The sequence below is a fragment of the Hypanus sabinus genome, chromosome 3, assembly GCF_030144855.1.
Source record: "Hypanus sabinus isolate sHypSab1 chromosome 3, sHypSab1.hap1, whole genome shotgun sequence".
Taxonomy (NCBI): domain Eukaryota; kingdom Metazoa; phylum Chordata; class Chondrichthyes; order Myliobatiformes; family Dasyatidae; genus Hypanus; species Hypanus sabinus.
Genome location: NC_082708.1, coordinates 4,642,751 through 4,658,490, shown reverse-complemented (window position 1 = coordinate 4,658,490; position 15,740 = coordinate 4,642,751). Strand labels below are relative to the sequence as shown.

The 15,740-nt window shown below is 43.0% G+C and overlaps 1 protein-coding gene across 3 annotated transcripts in view; it reads left to right on the top strand.

Annotated features, from left to right (window-relative positions):
- The window catches only part of pgm2l1 (phosphoglucomutase 2-like 1), a 158,551-nt gene that overhangs the window by 84,574 nt on the left and 58,237 nt on the right, over positions 1 to 15,740 (top strand). For all 3 annotated transcript variants that reach the window (XR_009511050.1, XM_059963567.1, XM_059963566.1), the window contains exon 7: positions 9,329 to 9,518. Coding sequence is in view for 2 of the 3 variants with exons in the window: in XM_059963567.1 (XP_059819550.1) it covers positions 9,329 to 9,518 (190 nt within the window). In the remaining variant the exon portion in view is untranslated. The remainder of the gene's footprint in view (positions 1 to 9,328; positions 9,519 to 15,740) is intronic.

Here is a 15,740-nt window from a genome sequence, read left to right as displayed (position 1 = left end):
TGTTGTTTATTATCCACCACTTACTCTTGCCCGCACTGTACCAGAAGATGTGGATCTCAAATCAGCCTCTACAGTCACTTGAGGACCCACCAATAGACAAATTTCTAGGATAACATCTTACTCAACTGATTGCAATACCACTGGTGGTTGTCTGTCATAGAACACAGAAACCTACAACACATTATAGGCTCTTCAGCCCACAATATTGTGCCGATCATGTAACCTACTCTAGAAACTGCCTTGAACTTCCCTACCGCATAGCCCTCTATTTTTTTAAGCTCTATGTATCTATTTAAGAGACTCTGAAATTGTATTGTATCCACTTCCACCACTGCCATGGCAGTGCATGCCACGCACCCACCACTCTCTGTGTGAAAAGCTTACCCCTGACATCCCCTCTGTACCTATTTCCAAGCACCTTAATACTGTGCCCCCTCAAGTTAGCCATTTCAGTCCTGGGAAAAAGCCTCTGGCTATCGACGTGATCAATGCGCCTCATCATCTTGTACACCTCTAACAGGTCATCTCTATTCCTCCGTCGTTCCAATGAGAAAAGGCCAAGTTCACTCAACCTATTCTCACAAGTTACACCCTCCAATCCAGGAAACATCCTTGTAAATCTTCTCTGCACTCTCTCAATAGTATCCATATCCTTCCTGTAGTGAGGCGACCAGAACTGAGCACAGTACTCCAAGTGGGGTCTGACTAAGGTCTTGTATAGCTGTAACATTACCTTACGGCTCTTGAACTCAATCCCACGGTTGATGAAGGCCAACACACCATATGCCTTCTTAACAACACGGTTAACTTGCACAGCAGCTTTGAGTGCCCTATGGACATAGGCCCCAGGATCTCTCAGATCCTCCACGCTGCCAAGAGTCTTGTTGTTAATATTATATTCTGACTTCAAATTTGACCTACCAAAATAAACCACTTCACAGTTATCTGGGTTGAAGTCCATCTGCCACTTCTTAGCCTAGTTTTGCATCCTATCAATGTCCCGCTGTAACCTCTGACAATCCTCCACACTATCCACAGCACCATCAACCTTTGTGCCATCAGCAAACTTACTAACCCACCTTTCTACTTCTTCATCCGGGTCATTTATAAAAATCACCAAAAGGTGGGGTCCCAGAAAGATCCATGCAGAACACCACTGGTCACTGACCTCCTTGCAGAATACAAACCATCCACAACCGCTCTTTGCCTTCTGTGGACAACCCAGTTCTGGATCCACAAAGCAATGTCCCCTTGGATCCCATGCCTCCTTACTTTCTAGAGGAGCCTTGCATGGGGAACTTTATCAAATACCTTACTGAAATCCATATACACTACATCCACTGCTCTATCTTCATCAATGTTTTTTGTTACCTCCTTAAAGAATTCAGTCAGGCGCGTAAGGCACGACTTGCCCTTGACAAAGCCATGCTAGCTATCCCTAATCAGATTATGTTTTTCCAAATGTTCATAAATCTTGCCTCTCAGGATCTTCATAGACACACTGATGTATAATTTCCTGGGTTATCTCTACTCACTTTCTTGAACAAGGGAACAATATTTACAACCCTCCAATCCTCCGGTACTTCTCCCGTCCCTATTGATGACACAAAGATCATTGCAATAGGTTCAGCAATCTGCTCCCTCGCTTCCCACAGTAGCCTAGGGTATATCTCATCCGGTCTCGGTGACTTAGCTAACTTAATGCTTTTGAAAATCTCCAGCACATCCTCTTTCTTAATGTCTATATGCTCAAGCGTTTCAGTCCACTGTAAGTTATCCCCACAATTGCCAAGGTCTTTTTCCCTGGTGAATACTGAAGAAAAGTATTCACTAAGTACCTCCACTACTTCCTTAGACTCTATGCACATGTTTCCTATATCACACCTGATTGGTCTTATTCTCACACAGCTCATCCTCTTGCTCTTCACTTACTTGTAGAATGCTTTGGGGTTTTCCTTAATCCTGCTCCCCAAGGCCTTCTTATAGCCCCTTCTAGCTTTCCTAATTCCATTCTGAAGCTGCTTCCTAGCAACCTTGTAATTTTCTACAGCTCTAACATTGCCTAGTTTCTTGAACTTTTTCTAAGCTTTTGTTTTCTTCTTAACTGGATTTTCTACATCCTTTGTACACCATGGTTCTTTAACCCTGCCATCCTTTCCCTGATTCAATGGAACATACTTATGCAAAGCTCCATGCAAGTGTTCCTTGAACATTTGCTGCATTTCTGCCATACATTTCACTGAGAATGCAAAATACACTGCAGATACTGGGGTCAAAGCAACACGCACAACACGCTGGAGGAACTCAGCAGGTTAGGCAGCATCAGTGGAAACGAAGAGTCAAAGTTTCGGGCTGAGACCCTTTGTCAGGACTGAAGAGGGAGGGGGCAGGGGCCCTATAAAGAGGATGTGGGGAGGGTGGGAAGGTGAAGGCTGGTAGGTGCCAGGTGTAAAACCAGTAAGGGGAAAGGTCAAGGGGTGGGGGAGGGGATAGGCAGGAAAGGTGAAGAAGGAATGTAAGGGGAAAGCACTATGGGTAGTAGAAGGAGGTGAAACCTTGAGGGAGGTGATAGGCAGCTGGAGGAGGAGGCAGAGTGAAACTGGGATGGGGGAAGGGAGAGAGAGGGAATTACCAGAAGTTGGAGAATTCAGTGTTCATACCAAGGGGCTGGAGACTACCCAGATGGTATACGAGGTGTTGCTCCTCCAACCTGAGTCTGGCCTCATCATGGCAGTAGAGGACGCCATGTATGGACATATCCGAATGGGTATGTGAAGCAGAGTTGAACAGGACCCCACCAGAAAACATCAAATCATTGTCTCCCATACCATCAATGTCCTCTGGAGACCTTCCGTCCTCAGCCAAAAAACTCGTAATTCCCACTCCCTGCACTGCTCAGTTTTTACCTCCTCCCCAAGATCCACAAGCCTGACTGTCCCAGTAGCCCCATAGTTTTGGCCTGCTCCTGCCCCACCGAACTTGTATCGGCCTACCTGGACTCCATTTTATCACCCATAGTTCAATCCCTCCCCACCTACGTCTGGGATACATCCCATGCCCTCCACCTCTTCAATAACTTCCAGTTCCCTGGTCCCGACCACTTCATTTTCTCTATGGATGTCCAATCATTGTACATTTCCGTTCCCCATCAAGAAGGCCTCAAAGCCCTCCGCTACTTTCTTGAGAATAGACCTAACCAGTTCCCCACCACCACCACACCCCTCCAGTTGGCGGAACTGGTACTCACACTTAATAACTTCTCTTTCGCCTCTTCCCACTTTCTTCAGACCAAGGGTGTAGCTGTGGGCACTCGCATGGGCCCCAGCTATGCCTGCCTCTTTGTTGGTTTTGTGGAACTGTCTATGCTCCAAACCTATACTGGGACTGTTCCCCAACTTTTCCTTCGCTACATTGATGACTACATTGGTGCTGCTTCCTGCACCCATGCAGAGCTAATCAATTTCATCGACTTTGCCCTAAGTTCCACCCAGCTCTCAAATTCACTTGGTCCATCTCAGACACTTCTCTCCCCTTTCTCGATCTCTCGGTCTCCATCTCTGGAGACAGACTGTCCACTGACATCTTCTATAAACCCACTGACTCTCATAACTACCTCAACTATACCTCTTCCCACCCTGCTACATGCAAAAATGCTATTCCCAAGTCCTCCGCCTCCGCCACATCTGCTCCCAGGATGAGGCTTTCCGTTCCATAGCTGGAGAGATTGCAGAGGTGTTAACAATGATCTTTCAAGAATCAATAGATTCTGGCATTGTACCGGATGAATGGAAAATTGCAAAGTTACTCCGCTACTTAAGAAGGGTGGGAGGCAGCAGAAAGGAAACTATAGACCTGTTAGCCTGACATCAGTGGTTGGGAAGTTGTTGGAATCGATTGTTCAGGATGAGATTATAGCGTACCTGGAGGCACACGACAAGAAAGGAAGATCCTGCCTGATAAACCTACTGCAGTTCTTTGAGGAAATTACAAGCAGGGTAGACAAAGGAGATGCAGTAGACATGGTATACTTGGATTTTCAGAAGGCCTTTGAGAAGGTGCCACACATATAAGAGCCCATGGAGTTACAGGGAAGCTACTAACATAGGTGGAGCATTGGCTGGTCGGCAGAAAGCAGAGAATGGGAATAAAGGGATCCTATTCAAGCTGGCTGCTGGTTACCAGTGGAGTTCCACAGGGGTCAGTGTTGGGACCACTACTTTTTATGATGTATGTCAATGATTTAGACTACGGTATTAAGGGATTTGTGGCTAAATTATCTGATACGTACAAAATTAAGGGAGGAAAGTTTAGGGAAGACATCAGGGGTAAATTTTTTACACAGAGGGTTGTGAGTGCCTGGAATGAATTGCCAGGGACGGTGGTGGAGGCTAAAACATTAGGGATATTTAAGAGCCTCTTGGACAGGCACATGGATGAAAGAAAAATAGAGGGTTATGGGGTAGTGTGGGTTTAGTACCTTTTTTAAGGATTATATGGGTCAGCACAACATGGAGGGCTGAAGGGCCTGTACTGTGCTGTAATGTTCTATGGTTCTATGATACAAAGATAGGTGGAGGAGTGGGTAGTGTTGAGGAAACAGTGAGCCTGCAGAGAGTCTTAGATAGTTTAGGGGAATGGGCAAAGAAGTGGCAAATGAAATACAATGTTGGAAAGTGTATGGTCATGCACTTTGGTGGAAGAAATAAATGGGCGGATTATTTAGATGGGGAGAGACTTCAATATGCAGAGATGCAAAAGGACTTGGGAGTTCTTGTGCACGATATCCTAAAGGTTAAACTTTAGGCTGAGTCGGTGGTAAAGAAGGCAAATGCAATGTTGGCATTCATTTCTAGAGGTATAGAATATTAGAGCAGGGATGTGATGTTGAGGCTCTATAAGGCACTCGTGAGACCACTCTTTGAGTATTGTGTGCAGTTTTGGGCTCCTTATTTTAGAAAGGATATACTGACATTGGAGAGAGTTCAGAGAAGATTCACGAGAATGATTCCAGGAATGAAATGGTTACCGTATGAGGAACATCTGGCAGCTCTTGGGCTGCATTCCCTGGTGTTCAGGAGAATGAGGGGGGATTTCAGAAACAATCCAAATGTTAAAAGGCCTGAGCAGATTAGATATGGCAAAGTTACTTCCCATGGTAGGGAATTCTAGATGAGAGGGCTTGACTTCAGGATTGAAGGACGTTCTTTTAGAACTGAGATGCGGTGAAATTACTTTAGTCAGAGGGTGGCAAATCTGTGTAATTTGTTGCCACGAGTGGCTGTGGAGGCCAAGTCACTGGGAGCATTTAAGGCAGAGGTAGATAGGTTCTTGATTAGCCAGGGCATCAAAGGGTGTGGGGAGAAGGCAGGGGAGTGGGGATGACTTGATGAAGTGGATCAGCCTATGAATGAATGGCAGAGCAGATTCAATGGGCCAAATGGCCTACTTCTCCTAAATCTTATGGTCATATAATATTAAGAAAGTTTAAAATCTCCCATCGCAACATACTTGTGCTCCAACCTCCCCATCTTCTGCCTCTTCACTTCAACCTCCTGCAAATCTATTTCAAACCTTCCCCAATAGCATTAGCAAACCTCCCCACCAGGGTATTGGTCCCTCTCTGAGTCAAGTGCAACCCGTCCTTTTTGTACATCATACCTGTCCCAGAGAAGGTACCAATGATTCAAAAATCTAAATCCCTGCCCTCTGCTCCAATCCTTAAGCCACTTATTTATCCTGCACTTCATTCTATTCCTATACTCACTGTCACGTGGCACAGGCAGCAATCTCGAGATTACTACCATTGAGGTTCTGCTTCTCAGCTTCCTTCCTAACTCCCTGTATTTTGCTTTCAGGACCTCCACCCTTTTTCTACCAATATGTACCACAACCTCTGGTTGCCCTCCCATTTCAAGATATTGTGGATGCGCTCAGAAACATCACGAACCCTGGCATCTGGGAGGCAAACTACCATCCTTGTTTCTTTTTTGCACCCACAGAATTGCCTATCTATCGCCCTAACTATAGAGTCCCCTATTACCACTGCCATCCTTTTCCATTCCCTACCCTTTTGAGCCACCGGGCCAGACTTGGGGCAAGAGGCACAACCACTGTTGCTTCCTCCAGGTAGGTCATTTCCCCCCCCCCCCCCAACAGCACTCAAAATGGAGCATTTATTGTTAAGGGGGATAGCCACAGGGTGCTCTCCTACCTGATACCCTCCCTTCCCTCTCCTGACAGTTACCCTCTTATCTGTCTCCTGTGACCCCGGGGTAACTTCCTGCCTGTAGCTCCTGTCTTATCACCTCCTCATTCTTCCCAACAAGCCGAAGGTCATCGAGCTGCATTTCCAGTTCCCCAACTCAGTCCCCAAGGCCATCAGAAAGGCTGGAATTCTCGTGGAATCCCACATCTGATACCCAGAAAACTGACCTCGCAGACATACCCACTATTCTTGTTAGTTGGGGGGGAATAAAAGTAACTTACCTCGCCTAGGCTTGTCCTCGCCAAAGCCCTACTACTCTGACTTGCGTTACTCTGACAGCTCCTCCACTAGACAGTGTCTCTTATTTCGGAGCTTTCTCAGCATCCTTGCACAATGACAAGTTCTTCTCCCCGACCTGTGCAAAGCTCACTCTCTTTGAATTGATTGGTCTGCCACCAATGCGCCGAACCCCACAAAACGCTCCTTTTTAAAATTTTTCTCCCCCTCCCCTACCCCCCCATCAGTTGGTCTGCTGCCAATGCGCTGAGCCTCACGAAGCACTCCTCTTTTAAACTTTTCTCCCTTACCTGTGGTACAAGCAGCCATCACAACTGGGGTCTTCCTTTGTTGCAGTGGATGTCCATAACATCATCAGTGTCCCCTCATGACCTTTGTTCTTCAAGAAGCATTACAGAAGCACCTTCCTGGCTGCTGGATCTCACTGTAGATCTCATCAGTCGAGTCTGCTGGAGCTGACTTTGCATGCTAGGACAGGCATGTCCCTTTCTCAGCAGAGTATGAGGCCCACCTGTTCAAGTAGTGTATCAAGGTGTTTTTATAGACAATTGATTTCTATGGTGTGAAAACAAGTCCTTCAGCTCAACTTGTCCATGCTGACCAAGTTTCATTTCCCTGTGTTTGGCCCATATTCCTCTAAGCGGTCTGTGTACTGGTCTACATGTGTTTTTTAAGAGATGCAGTGCGAAACAGGCCCTTCCCACCCACTGAGCCCAGCAACATACCGATTTAACCCCTAGCCTAATCACAGGATAGTTTACAATGACCAATTAACCTATTAACTGGTATGTCTTTGCTCTGTGGGAGAAAACCAGAGCACTCGAAGGAAAAACACTTAAATATTGTAATTGTTCTCATCTCTATTACTTCCTCTGACAGCTCATTCCATATACCCACAACACTGTGTATAGAAAAACTTGCCCTTCAAATCTAAACCTTTCCCCTCTTACTTTAAACCTCTATGCCTCCAGTTTTAGATTCCCCTGTCACTCACTTTATCCTTGCCCATAATTATTTTACAAATCTTTGTAAAATGGTGAAGAACATAGATCAGGTGAACAGTCACCTTCGTATCTCTCCATTTCATTGGGATAATTGTAAACTGAGATTAATTAATGAAATGAACATCGAAACATACAGTGAAATGTGCCATTTGCGTCTAAGGCCAACTCAACCAAAGGATTTACCTCATTCATTAAATTACTGCATATACACTTAGTGGCTACTTTATTAGGTACACCTATACAATTGCTCATTAATGCAAATATCGAACCAGCAGCTCAATGCATAAAAGCATGCAGACATGATCAAGAGGTTCAGTTGTTGTACTAACGAAACATCAGAATGGAGAAGAAATATGATCTAAGTGACTTTGACTGTGGATTGAATGTTGGTGCCAGGTGCGGTGGTTTGAGTGTCCCAGAAAATGCTGATCTGGGATCTTCATGCACAAGTCTCAGAGTTTACAGAGAATGATGAAAAAAAATCAAAAACAAAACATCCAGTGAGTGGTCCCTCTGTGGGCAAAAATGCCCTGTTAATGAGAGAGGTCAGAGGAGAATGGCCAGACTGTTTCAAGCTGATAGGAAGGTGACAGTTGCTCAAATGACTGCGCACAACAATGGCGTGCAGAAGAGCATCTCTGAACACACAGAACATTGAACCTTGAAGTGGATGGGCTACAGCAGCAGAAGACCACAACATACATTTTGTGGCCACTGCGTGTGTGTATATATATATATATATATATATCCAAAGTTCTCCACCACTTTTCTTTCCTCTCCCATCTCCTGTTACCTTTCCCACCTACTTTGACATCTTAAAAAAAAATCTGTTACTGACAAATGCTGGTGGTGCCCTGTATAAGATTCTTCTGAAAGCTAAATTGTTCTCATTTGTTTCTATAGCTTGAGTATGATAATAAACTGCAATTATACTTGTCACAGGAGATTCTGCAGATGCTGGAAACACTCAAAATGCTAAAGGAACTCCAATATGGAGGAATGGTCACAGCCCATAACCAAACTCTTCATTCCTTTCCACAGATGCTGCCTGTTGGATTCAGCTGTTTAATTTTTGCTTTCTTTGCAGTCTAGCATTCAGTTTTCTGCTTGTATTTTATATAATAACTTGTAAACAAGCAATCGCTTAATGTGCTCCCTAGTGTTGACAGTGTGCATATGCAGTTGTTCAGTGTGAGCGTAGTGGTTATGTTGCTATAATTATGGAAAGCTCTGGAATCTTTGTTCTGCATTATTTGAATAATGACTTTCTCATTGGTTGTCCCTTGTCTAAAGGTTCAAAGGTTCATTTTATTATGAAAGTATGTGTGCAGAATGCAACTGAGATTTGTTCTCTTGATAACCATAAAAAAATTTATAGTGGAAAGACATCAGTCCCACTGACAATCCCAACCCCTTCCCTCGTAGAAATATTAACAGAGCACCCACATGGAGAAACAGCAACTTGAACAGAATTTTCCTTATCTGTGTAGATGAGAGCTGCTCTATGCTGAGCATCATCTTAATCCTAGCATCTTAGTTTCTTTGTCTTTAGACCTTCTGCAACCAGCTTCTGCTTTTTACTTTGTTTAATCAACTTAATACAATGATTGTGAAGCAATAAGTTTTGTGCCTTTTTCCTGATTTCTGAAAGAACCTTTGATTTAAAGACATCAGAATCCAACTTGTCTGACCTGCTGAGTTCCAGAGTGTGTCATTGCAGTTATATTTGTCTAACTTCTTCATTTTTCTTTATTCTCTTATCCTTAACATAAGTTTGACTTTAACACCTGCCAATGTTAAGATGCTTGTTTCATCCATTTAGAGAGCTTAACAGCAAGACGCCTCTCAAGTTTGTGCACACTTCTTTCCATGGAGTTGGCCATGAGTATGTACAGGCAGCGTTCAAGGCATTTGGCTTCGTTCCTCCCATACCTGTTCCAGAACAGAAGGATCCAGATCCCGAGTTTTCTACTGTCAAGTGCCCCAATCCAGAGGAGGGAGAATGTGTGCTGGTAATAATATTTCTTTCCTGTTTTCTAAACAAAAGTTTATTGCTTCAATCATTTGTACATCAGGATAGATTTACTTTGTAATAATGTAATGATAGCCGATGGAGAGATTCTGTAGCAGCTTAGTGCCAGCAACCCAGGTTCAAGTCCCACCACTGCATGTAAGGAGTTTGTATGTTCTTCTCTGTGAGTACGTAGGTTTCATCAGTGTCCTCTGGTTTCCTCCTACAGCCCAAAGACATGTGGGTTAGCAGATGAATTGGACAGATGAGTATAGATGGATGACACAGGCTTGCTGGACTGGAAGGACCAGTTTGTTACTATCTATATCTCTAAAATAGATATGCAAAGGGTAGACCTGCTGCTTCACAGGTACAGAGAGCCAGAGCCCTGCGGCTAGCTGTGTGGAGTTTGTGTGTTCTCCTTGTAACCATCATGGGTTTAACCTCAGGTGCTCCAGTTTCCTCCTACGTTGAACAGTACAGGCTCTTCAGCCATGACTTTTCAACCTACTCCAAGCTCAATTTAACTCTTCCTTCCCCATGACTTTCATTTTCTTTTCATCCACATGCCTATCTAAGAGTTTCTTGAATGTCCCTAATGTATTTGCCTCTTTCACCACCCCTAGCAGCAAGGTCCATGCACCTACCATACTCACTGTGTTTAAAAAAAAAACTATCTCAGACATACCCTCTATACTTTCTTCCAACCTCCTTAAAATTATGCCCTCTCATATTAGCCATTTCCACCCTGGGGAAAAAGTCTCTAGCTGTCCACTTATCATCTTGTACATCTCCAAGTCATCTTTCATTCTCCTTCACTCAAAAGAGAACTGCCCCTGAGTAGAGAGCCTGAGTTTTGGGGAGAAGTTGGTTGTGCTGCATCCTCATACCCTGTAACAAAGGAGAATGAGAAACTTATAAGATAGACACTTACAGATGTGGACAGTCATAGTCTTTTCTGCAGTGTTGGGGGAGTCCAAAACTAGATAACACAGATACAAGATGATAGGGGAGAGATTTAAAATGACCAAAGAGGTGGCTTCTTTACACAGAGGGTAGTGCATATCTGGAATGAGCTGTCAGAAGAAGTGGTGAGATGGATACAATTGCAAGATTTAAGGTGCTTTTGTATAGATACATGGACAGGATGGAGGGTTACAGGGTGAATGTGGGTAACTGCGAATAGCAGGGAGTATGTGGTTGGAATAGATTGGTTGGGCTGAATGGCCTGTTTCTGTGTTTTATTATTGTATGCTGTTATGATATGGCAATGATGAATATAAAATTGAGACAGGTTTTTTTTATAAATAAATAAACATTTATTAAACTCTGCTCAATAAAAATGATAAGTAAACAAACAACTAACTTAGCCAGAAGTTAACTGCTATACGGCAACTCAAACCGTTCTTAAAGTGATAAATGCGAACACAGTTCTTAAAGTGGTAGATGCGGAAGTCCAAATGACTTATACAGTCAATTACGAGAGACTTTCCAGAAGTAACTAATTCCTCGACAACATGACGTTACTGCAGATCCTAGACAAAATATGTCTTGCCAGAAAGACTCACAATGAAGGAAATAAAAACAGCTTGAAAGAACTGACCTTTTCCTTGTCAAATAACACTAACCCTTTCTGAGGGTTTCTGAAAGAGTCCAACCCTTTCTGCTCTTACAATGCAGGGGCTATCTCGGATGCAAGTTACTATTTCCTGAACGAAGATCCAATAAGGTCAATCCTGTATTAAACCACCGGCGACACCAACTTGACTGGATCCTTCGGGTTTCCATACTTTGATAAATTCTTCACTCTCCAACTGAATTGCAAATTAAATCGAAGATACATCAAACATAACTGGCAGTGATTTTCAAAACTGCCATCACAACAACAATGTACCTTACAGTAAGAATTAAAACTCCACTTTAAAACAAAACTGCGTCATGAAACCAAATACGCAGCATAACGGAGTAACGGACGACTTAAATGACGTCCCAACAAAAACTCCTGCGTCACAGCAGGCTTTCCCCGTTTTATACCTGTTGGAACAGGCCATCACATGACCTCACACTGGTGGGAAAATTATATCATGTGACCTCACACTGGCAAGAAAATACATCATGTGATCTCTCACTGGCAGGAAAATACATCACCCCACCATCACAAGACCATTACATCATGATCACCAGATACTCAATTACATCATGGTCATAAAACAGTCACAAGATACCCACAGGGGATGTAACAATGCTAATATGATCTAACCCAGCTATCTCAATGCCACTATAAGAAATCCAGTCCTTTTTCTCTTTCAGTCCCCCATTTTTCATTAGAGAAACCTTTAACTTTTCAGGTACGGGAGACTTCATCACAATTGAGTATGTAGGGAATAGGGAGAGGCAGGAACATAATATTGAAATAAAGGATCTGAGGAAATTATAAACTGCACAGTATAAGCTCCTTGGATGGAACAATCATACAATGAAGAGAGAAGTAAATTTAGTCAGGCTGCCCTGTCTAGAGTTTAGAAGATGGAGAGCTGATCTAACTGGAACATACAAAAGGACTTGACAGAAATACTGGGAAGTTTTTTTTCAGACAGGGGTTTCATATAGAATCTAGAAGAGCACAGCACAATACAGGCCCTTTGACTCAAGTTTATTTATTTAGAGTTGTAGCACAGAACAGGCCCATCCAGCCTGCTGAGCCACATTGCCCTGTAACCCACCTGTTTAAATCTAGCCTAATCACAGGACTATTTACAGTGACAAACTAACTAACCAGTGTATCTTTGGACTGTGGGAGGAAACTCGTGCATTCTCAGGGAGAATGTATAAACTCCTTACAAATGGCACTGGAATTGAACTCCAAATTCCAAACTCCAGAACATCCTGAGCTGTAATAGTGTCGCGCTGATCACTGCACTACCTGCTCCAAGATCAGCATACACAAAAATGCTGGAGGAACTCAGCAAGTTGGGCAGCATCTATGCAAATGAATAAACTGTTGACATTTTGAGTGGAGACCCTTCTTCAAGACTGGAAAAGGAAGGGGAATGATGTCAGAATAAAAAGGTGCCAGGGGTGGAAGGAGGATAGCTAGAAGGTGATAGGTGAAGCCAGCTGGGTGGGAAAGATGGAGAGCTGAATAAGAAGGAATCTGATTGGAGAGGAGAATGGACCATAGGAGAAAGGGAAGGAGGAGGGGACCCGGGGGGAGGTGTTGGGCAGGTGAGAAGACGTATTAAACCAGATTAAGGAATAAAGGAAGGGGAAAGGAGGGATTTTTTTTTCAGAAGTAGAATCTCAGGTACTCCAAGACTCTAACACTTCCCTACCACATAGCCCTCCATTTTTTTTCTATCATTCATGTAGCTACCTAAGAGTTTCTTATATGCCCTTAAACGTATCTGCCTCTACCACCACCCTGGTAGCAAGTTCCACACACCCACAACTCTGTTTCTAAAAAAAAAGACAAGCTGCCTCTGACAATCCTGCGTATACTTTCCTCCAATCATCTTAAAATTATGCCCTCACATATTAGCCATCTTCGCCCTGGGAGAAAGGTCTCTGGCTGTCTACTCTATCTATGCCTCTTATCACCTTGTACACCTCTATCAAGACACCTCTCATCCTTCTTCACTCCAAAGAGAAAAGCTCTAGTTCACTCAATTCATCTTTCAACTAGAGGTCAGTGTTCTGGGTCATTGGTTTCAGAATATTGGTTTTTAATGTAATAACAAAAGTGGTTGTAAATTGTTTAACATCTCTAACCCAGTTAGCATTAGATGATCAGTGGTTGAGAACATTTAAGGTTGCTTAATAGTGTTTATTATCACTTCCAGTAAAGTAGAGCAAAATAATTGTTACTCCAGATCCGATGCAGTACAAAAAAACATAATAAGATAAAGAACACAATAATAAATATAAATGCATAAGATAGCTTGTCACATAGATTGATTGTACATCCATAAAGTGACACTAGGCACAGGAGTGTCTATACATAAGATGCCTCTGACAGGAAATGATATAGTAGTGGTGGTAGAGGGTGTAGAGGGGTGGGTTAGTGAGTGGAGGTGTTGATCAGCCTCACTGCTTGGGTAAGTATCTGTTTTTGTCTGATGGTCCTGGCATGGATGCTATGTAGATTGTATCCATGAACAAGATTGTTAGATTTTCTTTGGCAAGGTGGTTTGACTAATTTGAGATGGTCTGAAGAGTGGAGACCAACCATAGTGAAAGGGCTCAGACTGCTTGAATTTCTATTCCTCAGATCTTTTGTGTTTTGTCTAACTTTCCTCCTTGTTAGCTGATTTCATTTGGATATTGCATTAGGTTTAAGTTTAAATTCAAATGGTCAAATAATATTTGTGGGTAAAGTGATTAAACTCTGTGGTCTGGTGATTTTCAGTGGAGTTTTGACTTCAGAAATTCAATCTCCTGCCATTGCCTACAAAGACCTTTTGCAAATGTCACAGGTCAGACAGACGGAGGAGCAGTTGCCTTGGCTTGCTGCCCTGCCCGAAGAAACATGAAGACATGGAGTACACTTTCTTTGGTCTTCTTCAGTAACTTCTCACTCCTAAATGAAGTAAATGCTTCAAAACAAGCAGAAAGTAACTATCAAGGAGTGAAAGGATTGTTACAACAGCCCTAACATTGACAGTATAAAGCATTAGAGTGACCACAGCACAATTCCTAATGAGTGTGTCTGTGGGACCCTCTTGTACAGTCAGCATAATAAACTGCAGTTACACTCTGTCATTACTTATGCAGAGCTGTGGCCCAAGTACACAGGGGTGCCACAGTATCATAGCAGTCAGTGTGATAGTATGACAGCTCGGGGTGTTAAGAGTTCGAAGTTCGACTCTTGTGCCATCTGTAAGAATTTTGTACGACCTGCCCATGAAGTACATAGGTTTCTGCCAGGTGCTCCAGTTTCCTCCCACAGTCCAAAGGTGTATGGGTTAGTAGATTAATTGGTCATTGCAATTTTTCCGGTGATTAGTCTAGGGTTAAATAGCTGGGTGGAAGAGCCTGTTCCACCCTTCATCTCTAAGTAAAATGTATAATTGGCATAATTGGGCAGCACAGTAATGTAGTGGTTAGCGTAGCACTTTACAGTGCCAACAATCACCAATCAGAGTTCAATTCCTCCCTGTGACCACATGGACTTCCTTCAAGTGCACCGGTTTCATCCCACATTCCAAAGCCGTACAAGTTAGGGTTAGTGAATTCTGGGTATGCTATGTTGACAATGGAAGCTTGGTGACACTAGTGGATGCTCAGCACAATCCTTGCTAATTTGATTTGACACAATGATACATTTCACTGTTTGCTTTGATGTACATGTAAATAAAGCTAATCTTTAAACTCTTTATAAACAGTCTGTTCTAGTTTCCAGCAATAAAGTAAATCTAACTACACAGTCCCTCAGTTAGATAAGAGATTAATTCCTGAGAACCATCTGCAAGTCAGTCTCCCAGGAAGTTAGAAATGTCTGATTTTCGTATATCACTCTACATACAATCATTTCATTGAATAAACATTCTTACACTGCCCATAGTTCAACTAGTGAAATAGACCCTGTATCCAGTCATTAATAACCCCTGTAAAACATTTGCAGGATCTGACCTAGCAGCAGTTTGTGTCAACTTTATGCTGGTTGGTTCCTTAGTAAATCCCAATCTGCAGCTAGCAAAACTTAAAACAGCTACCAGGAGTACAGAGCACAGCATTCCCTCAAAGCTATTTACCTTCCCAAATTACTTAAGTCAGACACACTAGGCTGGGTACTGATAGTTAGCCGCTGTTTCCCTCGGTAAAGTATTTTTAAGTTGATTTGTTCTCTTTTGTTTCTCTAACTTGTGTATGCTAATCAACTGCAGCTACACTTATTACAAGAGATTCTGCAGATGCTGGAAATCCAGAGCAACACACACTGAAATGCTGGCGGAAGTCCAGCATGAAGGAAGGGTCACGGTCCCAAAACATGCCTGGCAGATCCTGGAAAGTATTGTGAAATCAGAATCATATTTAATACACTGGTACATGTTGTGAAATTTTTTCGTTTTGTGGCAGCAGTACATTGTAATACATAATGCAGGAAAAAAATAGAGGTAATGATCATGTCTCCATTGTCCATTCAGAAATCTGCTGGCCATGGAGAAGAAACTGTTCCCAAAACATTGAGTGTGTGTCTTCAGACTTTTGTACCTATTCCTTGACA